Source organism: Ochotona princeps, chromosome 18, assembly GCF_030435755.1.
Source record: "Ochotona princeps isolate mOchPri1 chromosome 18, mOchPri1.hap1, whole genome shotgun sequence".
Classification (NCBI taxonomy): domain Eukaryota; kingdom Metazoa; phylum Chordata; class Mammalia; order Lagomorpha; family Ochotonidae; genus Ochotona; species Ochotona princeps.
Window position 1 is genome coordinate 8,195,485 of NC_080849.1, and position 18,980 is coordinate 8,214,464.

General features: G+C 38.5%; 1 protein-coding gene across 1 annotated transcript in view; it reads right to left on the bottom strand.

Moving 5' to 3' along the window:
* The window catches only part of CDH7 (cadherin 7), a 98,290-nt gene that overhangs the window by 35,592 nt on the left and 43,718 nt on the right, over positions 1–18,980 (bottom strand). Inside the window, exons 3-6 of the mRNA XM_058676862.1 lie at positions 14,596–14,890; positions 10,723–10,842; positions 5,940–6,107; positions 3,214–3,401 (exon numbers count right to left, since the gene is read on the bottom strand). Of these exons, the coding sequence (XP_058532845.1) occupies positions 3,214–3,401; positions 5,940–6,107; positions 10,723–10,842; positions 14,596–14,890 (771 nt within the window). The remainder of the gene's footprint in view (positions 1–3,213; positions 3,402–5,939; positions 6,108–10,722; positions 10,843–14,595; positions 14,891–18,980) is intronic.

The following is an 18,980-nucleotide window of genomic DNA, read 5'->3' on the forward strand; positions in this document are numbered from 1 at the left end:
AAAGTCCTCGCCTTGCATGTGCTCGTTATATGTGTTAGAGGCACTGGTTGTAATCTTGGCGATCCTGCTTCCAATCCAGCTCCCTGTTTGTGAGCTGGGAAAGCAGTCAAGGGTGGCCCAAGGCTTTGGGACCCTGTGTCCACATGGGAGACCTGGAAGAAGCTCCTGGCTCCTGGCTTCAAATCATCTCAGCTCTGGCCATTGCAGCCGCTTGTGGAGTGAATCAATGCATGGAAGATCTCTCTCTGTCTCTTCTCCTATCTATCTATCTGACTTTCCAATAAAAATAAATATAAATTAGAAAAAAAATTAACAAGTGCTTTCAACTGGCTGGGTTATTATCTTACTCTTAATAGGAGAGATTCATTAGTTGGAATAATAAAAATAAATCATTGTATTTTGAATAGCCATTTTTTAGCATAAAGGTTGGAGAGGCTAGAAGCATAATGGGAGTTGAGAATCTATTAAACTAATGTAGGAGTGAATCAATGAAAAGTATGTTTAGGATAATACTTAAGGGAAGAAACAGTGGAAGCTACTGTGAGTGAGGACGTGCAAAAGGAAAATTAAAATATTACTTCAAGACTTTAAAATTGAATGAGAGAAATAAATGTGCCGCAAAGGTGATACCATTTAAAATGAAATATTGTTCTTCATTATAGCAGTTTTTTTTGAAAAAATAAGTTGTACATATTTCATACGACTTAGAATTATCAGAGACACTTTCAATAATAGGGTTTCAAGAGAAAAGAGAGGATATTTTAATTTCCACTCATCAACTAGTCAGCTGACATTTCCGCTAAGATGCCTTATGCTATTTCCTGCATGCAAGTCCTTCCTCTGTGGGCAGTGCTAAGTGTGCTAGAGCAATGCTCCAGTGCAGTGCTCCAGTGCAGGCAGTGCTCCAGTGCAGTGCTCCAATGCAGGCAGTGCTCCAGTGCTGGAGTGCTCCAGTGCCGCAGTGCTCCAGTGCCACAGTGCTCCAGTGCAGTGCTCCAGTGCCGGCAGTGCTCCAGTGCAGGGCCGGAGTGCTCCAGTGCAGGCAGCGCTCCAGTGCAGTGCTCCAGTGCAGGCAGTGCTCCAGTGCCAGCAGTGCTCCAGTGCCAGCAGTGCTCCAGCGCAGTGTTCCAGTGCGGGCAGTGCTCCAGTGCCGGCAGTGCTCCAGTGCAGTGCTCCAGTGCAGGCAGTGCTCCAGTGCCAGCAGTGCTCCAGTGCCGGCAGTGCTCCAGTGCAGGCAGTGCTCCAGTGCCGGAGTGCTCCAGTGCCGGAGTGCTCTAGTGCAGTGCTCCAGTGCAGTGTTCCAGTGCAGGCAGTGCTCCAGTGCAGTGTTCCAGTGCAGGCAGTGCTCCAGTGCAGTGCTCCCGTGCAGGCAGTGCTCCAGTGCAGTGCTCCAGTGCAGGCAGTGCTCCAGTGCAGGGGCGGTCATGTTGCCCTCACTCACACGACTTCACTGGGTGCCCATATACCACACTTACTCCCACACTACTCAGTGGAACTGTTGTAGCTTTCCCTGGGCTCTCTGCATTACTTCACAGAACAGTGTTTGTCACCTCTGTACCAAGGCACCCAACTTCCCTCTCTACCTCAGGGCCGTGCTAGCCACCCTATGTTCAATGCCTTCTGTGGGCTTTAAGCTCTGGAACAGCCTCTCTGGACATAACCAAGTGACTGGCAGATATGGCCTGAGCCTACTGGGACAGTGACATGGAGTTTTGGGACAGTGACATGAGTTTTGAATATTTACTCAACTCTTCATGGTCACAGCTGTCTGTAAAGAAAAAATGGCACTTGCAGCACCTGGACATTTCTACTATAGTGTCAGAGTATTTTTCAGTACCAGGAGGAACACACACACACACACACCTACCTTGCCTTGAGAAATAAATTTGCAAATAAATTTTTTGTTTAGCTTAAAGAAGGAAGAGTGGGACTTATTTTCCACATTTCAAAAGTGGGTAAGAACAAGGGATATGAAAAACTGATAAAAGCTTGTCTAGGTAGTGGGAGAGTATTCGAAGAGCTGAATGAGAACTAAGGCCATGGAGCACACAACGCTACGATGGATGAATACAACGGATTAACAGTGAAACCCATCTCTGGCAAATAGCAATCTCAGTAAAACTTGAAGTCTAACAGTTCTGTGGGATCCAGTTAAGGGGATGGAACATAAGCCTTAATTGAGGTGTTTTAAGCAACAAACCTGGAGAGCATACAGGGAGACACACTAGCACTAAGCATAGATACAAGCTACATATACACCACGAACTACATATCTAAAAAAATGAACAACTGCATGAAGATAAAGTTACAGTTTTTTTCTACAGCTGGGAAAGTGTTTCTGCTCCCCAAAATATCACAAAATCCTACTAATGAGATATATGCATATTTAGCACTTTTAATACCAAATGTAATATCTAATAATTAAGTTTAATTGCTACTAATTCATTATAACTATTGAGACTATTAGAAGAAAGGTCAGCATTAACATTTTACATCTATTTTTCAATATATTTATTATTTAATTATTTAACGCATTTTCCTTTTTACTTAATATGTAAATAAATCACCACTTAACTTTGGTGTTCTGTGAAGAACTTTTAATATGCAATATTGTAATTGTCCAATGAGATCTTCTATTGTCTGATAATTCACAATGTTTTTTATATTTTCACCATATTAATAATACTCTGATAGACTGTTGAGAAAGTCACTTGGGAGACTTGAAGTGAGCTCTGGATTCTGTCAGGCCTGGTCTCAGACATCGCAGGCATTTGAGGAGTAAACCAAGGGACGGGAGATCTTTTTGTCTCTGCCTTTAAACTGGAGGAATGAATGAATGAATATCGAGTAACTAGTAACATTGTTGTTCTTCAACATTTCGGTTTTCATTGCCAATTTTATTTGTAATGTTTCTATGCATGAACACAAGAATTGTATTTATCTATTAGGTTTCCTTAGTACAACAGTCAAGGAAAAATCATCTCTCCACTGGGTCTTCAAACGGCAATACCCTATTTGCTACTGTATTCCTCTTTTGTAGGATGATGGATATAGGACAGGATTTTACTTAGACAGCAAAACCCCTTGACTTTTTTTAAGTCACTTAAGTTTCCCCCAATTTCCAGCACTGAAAATAAATGCTTAATTTCTTACTCAAATTAAAACAATGATGGTTTCACACGATGGCTCAGAGCACATTAAACAAAGTCTTACCTTCTGTATGGTAATGATTCCTTCCTGGGTGTCCTTGTCAACAGCAATCTTGAAGACCCCCAAGCCATCACCATCCACAATTTTGTACTCCATTTCCGCATTGGCCCCAATGTCTGCATCAGCAGCTTTAATTCTGGCTACCACAGAGGCTACGGGCAATGACTCCGGAACGTTGTACTGGTAAGACCCTGTGAAGAACAAAATATGAACTGAACAAACACTCAGACCAAACTAACAAAAATAAAGGCCTCTTTTGTTGCTTCGCTTCCTCTTTGCTTGATCTGTTTTTATTTTTCAGTAAAGAAGATACTAAGGCAATTTCAGACAAATGGTGTCACACAGCCTGAAGCAATTCGATTGGGATGATTTGATAATGAACACTGTGTGTTAGCAGAAACAGATGTCTCAGAGGAAGGCAAGGGTGTATTTCACACCTCAACAAAAAATTTACCCTCATTAATGAAAATACATTGAAAAATAATTATAATATGGCTGGTATAATCATTATCAGCAGTTAGTTATGACTATTATTAAAATAAACAAATACTAAATAGAAATAGAACAGCTAAGGCTAAATGAGAAAATAAACATTTAAATATTTCTGATAATTTAACATTGGATTTGGAAGTAAGTACAAAAGAAGTTCATAATGTTCTCAGAAAAATAACTTAGAAGATAAGTGTAGCTAGATGTAGAACACACTGAAATCTGTGTAGCGTCTTCAGAATACACATGTTCCTTGAACATTTTAAAGAATCTCCAGACATAACATTTGAAAACAGTTTTGCACCAAAATGAGCTTTTCTTTAATTCAGTTTCGCTAAGAATTTTCTGATGTTTCCTTGCATTAAGCTTGTTTTAGTTCATATATCTATCACAAACGAGAAGACATGAGGACAGAGGAAGATGACTTTTGAGTAAGTTGTACGTAGAACTGATTTGGGGTCTATGGCAGTTCAAGAAGAGCAGGGTCAGTACTATTTGAACAGAAAGAAAAATAAGAGAAAAAGAGCAACTTTCTTTATTATGACACTTTTGAAATTACTCCTTTTCATTATTCTTCATCTTAAACACAAAACAACAACCACGCAGACCTAGAAGGTGGAGGGGATGGCGGAATCGTGGCTAAGAAGCCAGGCCACTCTGAGTTCTTTGTTATGTTTCTTCAAGAATTTACTTGGCTTACCTCCTCACCTTACTGCATCCTGTTTTGACAGAAAAAACAGAAAGCATTCATTTTCCCTTAGGAGGGGAGAAGAGTGAAAAATCTGGGGAAAATGCAGTCATGAATGAATCGTGTTCAGGGAATGAGTTTCTAAAGATTGTGTCATTTCATCAGCCATTATTACTGCACACTCTTAGGGTTCTGCATGATCTGTTTCACGTAACTGGAAATGTCCTAAGATTTGAAAATGTCAGAGTTAGAATAATAATTAATAAATTTTAAAAATCAGCAAAAAAAGTTAATATCAGAGACCTATTGTTGGCTTTCCTCACTTCAATAAGGAGTGCGTTGAGTAAGCTGGAAACTCTGGGTGCTTGCCTAACAAAGCTTGAAAACTGATAGTACAGGTCCAGTTTCAACTTTTCCCCTCCCAGACTGGAAGAAAAGAGAAGCAGCTGATCTCACTATAATTCTAATGTAATTACATTCTTCCTGTTTCTCTGTGGACCCTCCTCCTTTCCCATAATAATCTAGAAAGATCACAAATAAGAATAGACTTATTTTCACACTTTTTATGAAAACTGATAAATTTGGAGTCACTTTTCTATACAGCCAGGAGGTATAAAATACTTCTTGTAAAAAAAGCTGTATATATAACATGAATATCTAAAGAACCACTATAATGAAAGTAAAGCAATGCTTTTAAAATTTTGCTAAGAAATCTTCCCACTTGGACATTATCACTTTCCTTTTGTGGTAGAAAGTTCAGTTTTTCCTTTCTGTTGAACAAGTTTTTTAAAAACTTTGCAGACACTATAGTCTGTACTAATTCCTTTATTTTCCTGAGCATTATAAAGAAAAACCACATAAGACTAAAAAGAGTGTGAGATGAAATGCCTTCTACAAGCACAACACCTTTACCCAGAGAATATGTTATCTTCCCCTTTTTCTTGGTTAAGTTAAAAAATACTTTGTTGAAGAAGCTAAATTGAGGACATTTTGTGTTCTAGTTCTTTGGACGGATTTCTTTTGAAATCCTGAATGTCTGTACAAGAAAGATGTGTTAGAACTGCCAAAGGAATGTTAAGTTTTCTTGCACTGGTTAAAAAACGTGTGGAATGAAAAATGAACATGTTTATGATTTTATTCATGTTGAAAAATAAAGCACTAGTTTTGGCTTAGAACTGATAACACATATTTGGATATTATCACTTGACAACATTTACATAATTACTGTACATATAAGAAGAATAGACTTTAGAAGTTTGTGAATATGCAATTAATACACTGAATGCCATTTATACATATCTAATATTCAACCTGTGGATTGAACAATTTTAACTCTCGGAGTAATAAAATCACATATTAGTATATAATGACTTCTATTTGTTTTCAAAAATCCTTATCATTCTTAACTACTCATTTAAAAACTATCCTTAATAAAATATAAAGCTAGGAGAATGAAAGACAGAAGTTTTGATGGAGAAGCATTTGAAAATTTTTTCTTTCCAAGATTTTTTTTGTACATTGCCAAGGACAACTAAGAGGAAAAATAACTCACTTCGAGGAAAGCGCGGAGGGTTGTCGTTGACATCAGTGAGCGTCACGGTGACTGATGTTGTTCCTGACAGTCCTCCATTTTGTCCAACCATATCCTTCGCTTGAATGACAAGCAGGTACTGGTCTTTCGCTTCTCTATCCATGTTTGGAAGAGCAGTCTTGATCACTCCTGTAAAATTTCAAATCCCATACAACGCATCAGGAACCAAAGAATTTTTAGATTGGTAGCTGGGTGTTTTTGTGTTGAAGCTTTTGCTATGTTAATGGTTCACTTTTAATAGCCTCATTGTGTATTGCATATCATGTAATATCATGACCTTATTCAATATAATAGAGAAAAAAATTCAATGTGAAATACCAGGTGACACATTGTCTAGAATAATATGCAGTTACCTCTAGCATAACCCGGCACTAAAGTTATTGTTTCCTTCTCTTTCATGTTTTGAAGAGCTTACAATAATTTCTGAAAACTTGTGATTGTTTTCTAAGATTCCAAGTTAAATAACACACTATCTTAAGAAAACCTTTTTGGTTATTTCTGAGCACTTGCTCTTGAACACGAAGACATATAAAAACAAATACATGCCTGCAATATATTTTAATCATTTAATTTACACTTCTTTGAGCTGTTGCAGTGTTACTTTTTTGATGTTGCTTTGAGAAATCTTATTTAGTGCAAGGTATCCACTGCCAGTGTGTACCGAGGCAGCATTCACAGTAATGTCTTGCTCCTGGTTCTCTGCCTGTGGCTTTTAATCTTTGAAAGGGAACAAATAAAATACTGGGGGGGGAAGTGCTTTTCCCTCAAATTGAGTTGGCATGTGTCTGAAACGTCGTCATCTTAGACAAGAATGATTCAATGACTGTTTCAAGTTGGTTTCTCAGTACTTCTGCTAACTCTAATCTCAACAGGCACCAAACTCACTAATACTGCCACCGAATGTTTCTTTTTCCAAGTTCTGAAAGTTTCATATCTCTGATACATTTTCTTGTCTCTCTCTCTCTCTCTCTCTCACTGTCTCTTTCTATAACTGCACTTATCCAGTAAATAAGTCTCAATAAAGATTTGCTATATACCATGTGCAGAACAGACACCATTCATTCTTTAGTTCCAGCACCAATCATGGAACCTCAGTTTTCTGTGATGAGGCTCTGGATCAATGTCAAGAGTCCAGGAAAACACATGAACTTAAGTAACACTATATACAGTGTATTCATGCTGTAAATGTTGCAGTTAATGGAATCATTATTATTAGAACTAAATGTCTTAATGCAACTTTTGAATCACTGCCTTGAAAAAAACATTCCTCAGGGACCCAATTGCTAGAATTTTCTATGATAAACTAGGACCTGGGTTTTTTGCCTTGACCAACTCCCACAATAATTTATCTACCCCTTCTCTTCTTTATCATCTTCATTTTACACAGTTGCATCTATAGTTCTGCAGTCATAGCCTTGGAGTGACTGATTTCCTCATTCCATATCAATCTAGTAATACTTGTGAGGACCATGAGAACGCAAAGCCATCTGTCACGGCCTTTGCCAAAGGGAACAGTCCCATTGAGAAACAGAGAGGAGGCACTGTGCAGCAGAGAAAGAGTGGAGAAATGCATATAGCTGGTCTGCTTGTTTCTCGTTTATGTTAGCAGATGTAACTGGATATTATGTTAGTACTCTCAGTAGCTACCACTGAGATGACAGTTGCATTTTCAACTTAAGAAACAATGTTTTATGATGCTTGAAAGTTAAATTCAAAAAGAAATTTATGAACAAAAATGAAAAATATATTAAATACTTTCTTCGTTTAAAGCTGTTCTTAATAATAATTTCTTAGCAATTGAAATACTGTTTGTATATGGATTTAATAAAGTAAGCAATAAAACTAAGAATGGCAATTTTATTACTAGCATTTATCACTAGTACCTCAAATATGGAGAAATATACTATTATGGCTTTTTATGAAGTAAACTGATGATCAATTAGAAAAAAACTGTTGGATAAAATCATTTTAAAATTAAAATTACATATTTTTGTATGCATACTTTATTTTAGACAGAGGATCTAGAAGATGAGTCTGTAAGTAGCTTCTGTTTATCAACTTTTTACCTAACTGGGTAGCCTTTATCGGTGGAAAGATGAAGAACAGCCCATGGCAGCTTCAGGACCCCAAAGGATTGCAGAACTGGTAGCAAATGCAGAGTCCTTGAGGAAGCGATTCTTACTGCAACCTGTCAGCAGGCTGCCCAGGGCCAAACCACAACCACAACAGAAGACACAATGGAGAATCAAAGGTGGGGGAAGGGCACATTTGAGAAGTGGCAATGTTTTAGGGTGAAACCGTCTACACAGCTGCATAGTGAAGTATGTTGGCATGCCATAGACAGTGATGGCAAAATGTAGTCACATTGAAGGAATAACTGGTAAATGAAGTTGAACACCTGATCCATTTTCCAGAACTGACCCTAAGGCCGTGTGGTCTTTATACTCTTGCTTTAAATCTTTGATGACAACACACTGGAATCCTTACTGATGTTAGATCAAAGGGTCCCAGTTTCACTTCAAAGTGGACATTATCTAGCAACTCCTGTCATTTATCATATAGAGCCAAAATTAAGATCTATGGCTTACAGATAATGAAGCACATGAATATGCCTGAAAATAATCCTGTTTCCTCGTACATCTGTGGACAAAGACAAGGGACAAATAATTTCCAGTTTTTAATACTACTTATTTTTAAAATTTCTGGTGCCATTCAATTTTCATATTGAAGTAGCTTATCTACACTGGTTTTTGCAATTATCCACAATTTAGCTTTGTGGAAAAACAAATCAAAGTAGAAAGTAAAGTTGCCGTTTACTTGTGAACAGTGGCTTAGGTAGAACAGGTGCTCAGAGGGTCTAATCACATTGATTTCTCAGAATTTAAGCAAACTTACAGAAATGCATGGATCCAAAACCATCGATTTTATATAGTTTACATATTTTCAACAGAATTTTACTTTCTTATATAAAGTCTTTGGATTTACAGAAGTATAAACTGATGGTATTTTCCACACAGATAAGAATCAGACTGACACACAATAAAGAAGACAAGCTGTAAGTTGATGTAGAGTTCACCATACCCCCAAAGGGCTAAGAACGACCCATGTTAGTCACTGCCATTTAATTTTCTCAGAAGAAATGTATTTTACATAGTATGAACTAGCAGAGGGGACAAAAATGCATACGATATCTCTGCAATGGTAAAAAAAGCAGCAGAAGAAATTCCAATGATTACTATGATTACAGAATCTAAAAAAAGAAAAAAACTAAACTTTTTTTTGTAACACATTGCATTAGATGCTGAAATTAAAATTAAGCTTGAAGGACTAAGAATGCAAGACTGTGATATATACTTTTGTCTCATCTGTGACTCCTTACTTCCACAGGGTTGTATATAAACCCTGTCAACTAGCAGCAAATCTAACAATCACAAACCATTCATGAGAAGCATAAAATTCATTAACTCTTGGAATTACTCCATGCTAGAGTTAGGTTATATAATGCAAGGATGGATCATCTGTGAGGAAACTGTCAGAAAGTTGTCAATGTCTTCATAGGCTGCAGAAAGCAGAATCACAAGCTAAGGGATAGATAGATGCCTGAGCTTAGACTTCTCAGATCCCTCTGTAAGTCAAGCACCAGCACAATCTTTCCATGCACAGGATTCGTATTATAGGTCAAATGCTTTCATCTGCTTGTCCTTTGAACTTGCTTAATTATAACAGTGTATTCTAACCATTTCCCCTGTAGTTTTAAATGTTGCCACCACATAGGTATTCAATATACACCCCAGTCTGCATGGAAGTGCTGATGAATAAGTAAGGACTGAATTTTCTTCCCTGTTCTTATCATAATTGCTGTTCTCCAAAGACACTTGAAACATTTATGCCCATAGTGACTTCAGAATGAATCAATGAATATGTAGCTCTGCATAAACATGAGACACAAGATCCATGACACAGCAATACTCACTTGGGAACATAGGCACTTCTAAAATAATCATCATGAATTTATATATTTGAAGAAGAGTTATATTTTGTGATAAAGATAATATTATTTAAACAGAAATATTTTATATTTTTACACTGGTTAAAAAATCAAGGTCAATATTTATACCACCACCACTCTACAAACACAGGCTTGCAAAACGGAATGTGTTACAACTACAATGTTTCTAGCTAAAAGTTACTGAATTCAAATTGCTGCAGATTAAAAGCTAACACAAGTGAGACAAGCACATATCATACCAACATTCTGGCTCACAGTAGCAATTTCCCCTAAATGAAAAAAATATGCAATATTAAAGCTACTAACTTATTATACTAATCATTAAGTTTCAACTAATTTCCTGAAAAATCAGCCTCTGTAGGGAAAACGTGAAACTGTTACCTGTTCAATTGAATGGCACTGCCATGCTCATTCATGGATAAAACACTAAAATTAACACACCATCTGTATTCCCTAAGAAAATTCACGTAGAAAACAAACAAAAAAATGCATTCAGAGTAAATAGCCAAATTTTCTTTTACAACCAAGAGGCGGCAACTGAAACATTTGTTACGGCAACTGAAACATGTGCTAATGCTGTTTAAATAACATTCTATTTATGATCAAAGCAAATCTATAGAGGAATATAATAAATCATAGTGGCTATTTTCAGTGACAATTTCAGTTATTCAGAAATTAATACTGACTTTAAACAAATACACAGACTTTTGCAAGGATTCCTCATTGCTGTTTTACCTGTCTTTGGTTCCACGGAGAAGTAAGGCTGTCCTTGCAGAATGCTGTAGACCACTCGGGCACTATTACCATAGGTCGGATCATCAGCATCCGTCGCTGTCACTTGTACCACTGAGGTCCCTAGGTGACGATCCAAAAATCATTGAGTCAAACCCATTCAAAAGTCATAAGATGAAAGATCTAACACAATAATATAGATTCTCTATGACATTACAATTTTTAAATAGCCTGTTTTAAGGCACAGGCAATCATCTCATAGAATTCTTTTTATCTTTTTCCTAAGTCAGCCCCAAAGAAAAATAGTGGAAAAACTCCTGATCTACTACTCGAGGGTTTTAAAAATACTTAGACAGAAAAAGAACATTGAAGATGGATCATGTTAACTCAGCATCTATTGCTAATAGGATAGGGTGAAACCAGGCATTTCACCCCCGAGGGTCAGGTTACAGCTTTCACCAAAAGCGGCTTTGATAAGAGTTAATCACTGCCCAGAAGGTATCGTGGCACTCAGTCGCATCCTCAGCACACGAATCCCTGAGATACCTGTTTTGTTTAGGTAGAGGCCAAAAGAAACTGAAATGTACTAATTGTACATAGAATAGTTACCCCATATATGGATACTAGGAAAGTGGCTACCCAGTCTTCTTGATGGTCACTTCAGTTTTCCTATGTTTCAAGAAAATGACGTAAAGACAATCTGTGCATAAGTATCTAAAATGACTCCCCCAAAGGAATAAAAGCAAGACAACTTTTAAAATGGCATTATCAGTGTTGTTCACTACTACATGTGCTAACATTCATAATGCTTCTTCATTTTACTATGTACTCATTCCACAGTAAAGCAAAACATTAGTTCTGATACTCTTTCTATTTTTTCACAAATACAATGTTCAATACATGCATAACTCATGATTGCTTAGTTTGTATAGTTAGACAAGTAGTATTATAGAACTTATGTTCTATTTTATGGACACAGGGCGTTTACAAATTCTGTAAGTTATAATTTTCTGGGTATGACATTTAGTTATATCTTATTTGGATGCATTCTTGCACAGATCTTTCCAAAAGCCTTAAATATGTCATTAATATCTGCTTTGTTACAAATTCATTCTATCTTCCATACTAGTAAAATTAACTTTACCAATTCCATTTTATTTACTTTTTCTTTAGGATTTATTTTATTAAAACAAAAGGCAGAGTTACAGAGGGCCAGGGAGAGAGAAAAGTGTGTGTGTGGGGGGGGAAGCATGCAGCTACTGGCTCATAGCCTGGGCCTGGACTGATGCTAACCATTGCACTCACCTGGGGAATGTACCAGCAAATGGAAGACCTCTCCGTGTGTGTGTGTGTGTGTGTGTGTGTGTGTGTGAGAACAGAAGTGGGTACCTCTATTTCTGTCATTAAAAATAAATAAATGAATCTTTGTAAAAATAAGTTAAATTTTGACTATGTTAAATGTTATAATTACATTTCTGTTTCTATCTTTGTACAATGTGCTATTTCAGTATATATGACATAGTTACCAACTGATTTTCAATTTCATATTAAAAAAAGTAATTTTTACTAAAACAGTGAAAACCAGTCAACGTATTTCTGCATAAAATATTTTTCTGAAATTCTCACTAGCTAATTTCATACAGATTATGTTATGTACTTTCTACAGACACACACGTACCCACATACGTACATAAGTGCAGACATTTGGAAATAAACTTGGAGTGGTTAGGCTTATGTATGCAACTCTGGCAATGAGTGAACTCTTCTAGACGACAATTCATGAGTTTTGAATTTTATAGTTAGTTAAAGTCAAACAAAAAATAAAATCTTGAATATTAAATTGAAAATTTGCATTGTGTTAACCCTACTGTTGTCTACATTGATATTAGCTGTTATAATTATTTGGTTAAATTAAGCCATATAATAAACTATAGCTCATTATAATTCTAAAGTAAGATATTTTACATAAAACTCTTTTGTCTAAATTTAACTTTTCATATTAACCCTTTGGTCCAAATTGGCCTCAAGTAAATCCTAACAATATCTAAGAAGCATTTCCTGAAATTTTTAGCCTGGTTTAAACTCACCAAATAAATGAAGTAACTTACTGGTGTGCTAATAAGCATGCTTGTGAAATCAGAGTAGCATCTTCAAATAAAACCTACAGCTAAGAAGCTCACATAGTCCCACTTTGCATGGTTATAGTCTGCACTGCCTTAGCAAACAAACCAATACTGAAAATGCCCCTCCACAGCTGTGAAGCTGAAGTGAGGTGGACAAACACTCCTCATACAGGCCTGTTTTACCAATGGTCACTAAGCTTAGGGAGGAAAATGGGACTTCTGTATCCATAATTCCAAACTCTTCTTTGTGCTACTGCTGGTGGTGTGGAGCCACAGGAGGAAGCCCTGTGAGGCTATGGGCAGGACCAAGATGGAGTGGCAAAGGGAAGTATGGGAAGGACCAGGAGGGAGTGGCTAAGGGAAGTGTGGGCAGGACCAGGAGGGAGTGGCTAAGGGAAGTGTGGGCAGGACCAGGAGGGAGTGGCTAAGGGAAGTGTGGGAAGGACCAGGAGGGAGTGGCTAAGGGAAGTGTGGGCAGGACTAAGACAGAGTGGCTAAGGGAAGTGTGGGCAGGCCTCCCGTGTCCTGTACTTGTTGCCAGCAGACATTGTGTATTCACACCAGAGACATTCGGCCTCTGTGGGCCACACTTTTTTTTTTTCTGATCAGAAGCCTTGAATCTTCTATTTCATTTTCTGTTTCTAACTTCTTAGCCAGCTAGAATCACAGAACAAATAAACATCCCCTCTCTCATCTGATAGCCAAAATTTAAGGTCACTAAATTGTGATTACAGAATGGGTACCAAAAATACACATCTTTAAATCTTTACTATCCATGTAGATGTCTTGATTGAGTTAGTGCAATGACTTTTATTTAAAATAACACAAATCACCTTAGCTAAAACCCTCATGTGATAAAATAGCTCCAGTTCTGTTTTAAATAAATTTTCCAAAACAAGTAGCAAATGTATATCAAATTCCCCCTCCTGCACTCTTCCATACTCGATTATTTTGTAACATTATCTACGTTTAAATTACATACTGACTGGAGACCATTTCAGCTGTCTCTATAAATAAATATAAACCTGAGCTTTTCTGATACAAAGTACACAGTATAAGTACTCTGAATTCTATTTTTTTTTCTTTTGAGCAATAGGCAGTGTCAAAACACCATTGAGTTCAACTCTTTTACATATACCTATGTATCACTTTGTGATTATTATAAATACTATACATTCATCCATGGTGAGCTTTCTGCAGAAAGTACAGAAAGTGGAGGATGACCTGTGGATGGTCACTTGTGGGTTCAACCAAATTCACGGCAATTAAACAGGCTGGTTCGATTATCACCCTAGCCTGCTACCAAGAACCTTCTGCGTAGATCGGGCAGAGACACAGTGATCTTTGGAGCTCTGAGTCATTATTCTAGTCTTACGAAGACAAAAGTAACAGACCATCACCAGGCCGCATATGGAAGGGTGTTGTTTAACTTCTGGGACATAACTACATCCAATTCATAATAGATAAACATTAAGCGGAAAACAAAACGTACAATCTGAAAATGTGTGAGGACATTGGAGACGTAATAAGATCTGAAAAGAATGTATAAAATGTAAAAACCATTTCACATTTTTGAAAGTATGTAAAATAACAGATATTAAAAATATTGGCTATGTATCCAAACTTTCCTTTCACACTGACAATTGCTTTACCAATATTAACCCCACCCTGAAACACTTATAGCATTATGGTTTTAAACACAAACCACGAAAAATCAGACACACACTTCAGATGTAGCGCGTTCTTTACTTACCCACGGGAGACATTTCAGGCACTCCGGCTGTGTATGGGCCATCCAGGAATTTGGGTTCATTGTCATTGATATCCTGAATTTTTATCACAAATTCAGACTCAGGCTCCACAGGCTTGTTGGTGAGTCTGTCCAGCGCTTGAGCTCGGAGCGTGTAATAGGCCTGCTCTTCTCGATCCAGTCTCTTGGTGGCATGAATATCCCCCGTGTTCTCATCAATAATGAAAATGGAACTTGCCCCTTCGCCTGACAAGATGTATTTGATGGAACCATCTCCTTTATCAACATCAGAGTGAAGCTGGTGAAAAATTCATGTGAGATGAGATTAACTTACAAGAGGCTCAGTGATATAGAGATATGTAAAAATAATTCTTATGTCAGGCAGCGGTACATGAAATGTTATTGTTCTTGGAAAGATAAGCTGAATGGTTACAGCAAACAGCAGAAAGGCGATTAGAATGCGTCAGCTTGAATGGGTGAGCAAGACAATCTCATTTCTTAGTATAAACAATCTCATTTCCAACTTTAGGAATTATAGGCAGTACTTTAATTTGGTCTGTCCTTACCTACACACAAAGCAGATATTCAATGTACGCACATAACTGATAGGTTTGATCTGATTCTAGCCAAGAGATAAGCTCTGGGGCATTTGTAAATATAGTCCTAATGCATCATTTAACATGATTTGAAGTTCCCATATTACTCAAGGGAGTCCTTCCGTTTGCCTTGCTACCTCCAGGGTTAGCACATATACATGGATGTCCAGTCCCTAATATCTCTAAATCCTGTTTTGTTTGTTAAACTTCGAAGCTGAAAAAAAATTACACTGCTCTCTAAAGCTGGAATTTTAAATCAGTACATGCATGGGACGCTAACTGAAACCTTTCTGGAAATACCAAGAACTGCATCAATTTGCATGATTAACCCCAGCATGCACAGTGAGGGCAGCACCTACTGATTTACATCTCGTATCTGAAACTGTCCCTGTTGAATGTCAAAACATTATGTTGAACAGAGGAACCCTAGGAAACTCAGAAATGATTACACATTTTCCTGAACTTTGTAACCCGAGAAGCACACCACTCAATCTGTCAGTCCAGCCTCCTTCATCCTCTGTAACTGCTATCATTCTGGACTTCACATAGGAGAACATAGGAACACAGTTTACCAAATGACAAGGCTTTTCACTGCCCTGCAGAACTAGGCTTGCATTTTTAGAAGATAAGGTGCCAAAAACACAAGCTATGGGAAAGCACTTAGGAGAAAGCAGTTCCTTCTCGTGTCTCTCATTTCTGTTGGAGACGCAGCTGTTTGCACCATGGATTTATGGAGGAGATGGCTCCCCTGCACAGTAACAGCAGTGTTTGTCCTCTGACTCGAGGTACTTCTGATTTCTGCAGTTTTTAGTTGAAGCAGAATAGTAGAAAAAATAAATTTCTGGCCAGATCATTCCACTGGCCAAGCACAAGAGGAATTATCTAACAGATCGCTCTTCCCTGTGTATAACACACCTCTGAGGAAAGTGTACTCTTGAACTATCTTAAACATTGTCAGAGTTGCCGCTACTTATATATCTTCCTCAAATTCTGAAAGGAAAAATAAATGTAAAAATTTGAATAGCTAAGGACTTACCAGACAGTCACTATTCTTGTTCTCTACACAGAGGCATAGCCAAGATTCACAACTACCCTTATTAATTCCATTAAGGATGGGGAAACATGGGGGAGGAACGGTGAAGGACCTCGACTGAGGTCATGCAGCCAGCTCTGTGGTAAGAGTAGAATTACCAGAACAGGAGGCAGCTGGCGCAAGGCTCAAATCCCCATGTGCCTTTCTGCGAGGCACGGGCATCAGAAGGTGCTGCAGAGCAGAACTTGGGGAACAAAGGTGCACTCAACCATCTCCCAGCTGATCACCCCGCATCATAGTGACGCTCACTGCAGCAGGACGGTTTCTACAAGTGCGGTTTACAACGTACCACAGGAGTCCTTTCTTACATCAGTCGATGCCAATACCCCTGCCACACTCTGCAACACAGAAGACTTGAAACAAACCCAGCTGACAGATGAAACACATCTTCAGCTACCTGCCTCTGAACTCACTTTTCAATGCCACCATTTGGGCCTAACTAACCTTCACCTGTGACCGTATGTGGGCTGGTCCATCTACTTCTGATAACTGACGTTGAGACGTTGAACACATACACAACCAACCATGAGAAGATGAGTAATGCACGAGTCATAGATTTAACCTAATCCACATTCAGGACTCCTGTTCAGAGACAACCCTTACCAGTCATTCGACTCATTCATGTCCACTGGGTGCTGTTTTCATGGCATAACAATATTGTGTCACCATGGCACTCCAGGTATGGGAGAGGAGATACATTCTGTAGAGGACATATATGAAATCTTTACTGTGAACTTGAACCTAGTTTCTGGGGCGTGATTTACATTATTGTTGTTTGCTCCCCGTTGCTGAGATCTTGTGAGCTTCAAGGTGAAAAGTCATGTTGCAAACTTCTTCCTTCACTCAAGTATTAGACTCCCTCTCCACTCAATCTTTCTTCCGCCCCCATTCCACATATATCCTATTTCAGGAGCCTTGAGCTTAACCATCCTCTTCATCACTGATAATTTCCCCGCAGCTGGTCCCAGCACTAGGTTTGTAATCAGTGCCAAAATTGACAAACAGGAAATTGCTTGCAGTCTAAACACAGTGTCCTCAAAAGGTTGGTGTAAACATCTGCCATCAAATGTGGCTGATCATGTTGGAAAGGTTAAGATGGATACATAATTATTTGATGCAGTCAAACATTAAATCTGTAGGACAGGGTGCATTGTTCTGATCTCAATAGGTGGAGGGAAACCACAGGGTTGGTGAATAACTGCTGCCTCTCCCTTCTGCCGAGACTACTCATCAGATATGAAACTATTGCAAGCATAAAAAATGGTAAATGACTTCCTTAAACTGGCCAGTGTCTGAGTAGGTGCATGTGCACACAGGTACATGCACCTACATCCTGAATAAATTATGAACAGAACTGAGAGTTTACTATCTACTATGACTAGGGGAAAACCGTGTATGACCCTACAACATTAAGTAATGAAGAAAGCAAATGAGAAGCAAAAAGAAGTATGCAGTGCATTTCTGACATTGTAAAAGTTACAGCATCAGGTCTGTATCACTTACAAACATGTATCAATGTGTTCCTAAGATTAGGCTGAACAAAAAACTAGCACCAAACAAATCACAAGTCACTAGTCAAGAGACAAACTTGACTTTCTAAGTCCTTTCCAAGTATTTGTCCTGGGTCCAAAGTAAATGTTTGCATTAAAGTTTTGTTTTTCAAAAACAGACACAAAATGAAGAGCACAGAACCCAGCCTGAAGTCTAGGGCACGATCAGCAGGTGGGTTGGGAGACGTGGTTCTTATGTGAATCCGCTGCATCACTCCATCAGCACTGCAAACAACACAATATAAGAAATACGATACTAGCTTGGGCTGTCACAATCCGCACCACAGAGGAATGTAACATTGCACACATAACAGCGAATATATTAACCAATAATCCACTATGTTTTCCTTACTCCCCTGCCTGAGTGCCGCGTCATGGTCTCTATGCACTTCGCCCTCATCTCATTCTGCCTGTCACACTTGGAATCATGAAACTTGTTCCTCAGAGGAGTGCCACACTCCTCACTTACCACCAAAGTTTACTGACACATCTTGAGCAGACTGTCATAAAACCTGCTAGGAATTTTCTCCCTTCAAATACACATTGCATTATGTGACATCCCCATGAAAGAAAGGAAGAGAGATACAAGAAAATGAATATGACATTTACTCAACTAGTTCTTGCTTCTCACTGCTTGGCCTGTCCACCATGTTTAGTAAATATGCTTGTTTACTTTGCAGGGAATACAGGTGGTTTACCCCCAACAAAGCGGCTCAATCTAATTGTGCATCATCCCTCAGGTCTCACTTCTGCACCACAATGTGTACTGGCTGTTCCAAATGCAGGCTGGACTAGTCTCCCACTGGCTAACCACAAGCAAACAGTTCTACCTCCTTCTTCAACACATTTCCTGCCTTCTCATGTGCATTTATTGAAATTGCATTCAGCTAAATGTGAGCTCCCTTTTATTAAAGACTTGCTGTCGGCCTCAGAGAGGTAGCCTAGCAGCTAAAGGCCTCGTCTTAAATGGGCCTGGATGGCATATGGGCACCAGTTCTAATCCTGGCAGCCCAGTTTTTCATCCAGCTCCCTGCTTGTGGCCTGGGAAATCAGTTGAGGGCAGACAAAAGCCTTGGGACCCTGCACCCGTGTGGGAGACCCAGAAAAGTTTCCTGGCTCCTGACTTTGGATTGGTTCAATTCCAGTCAT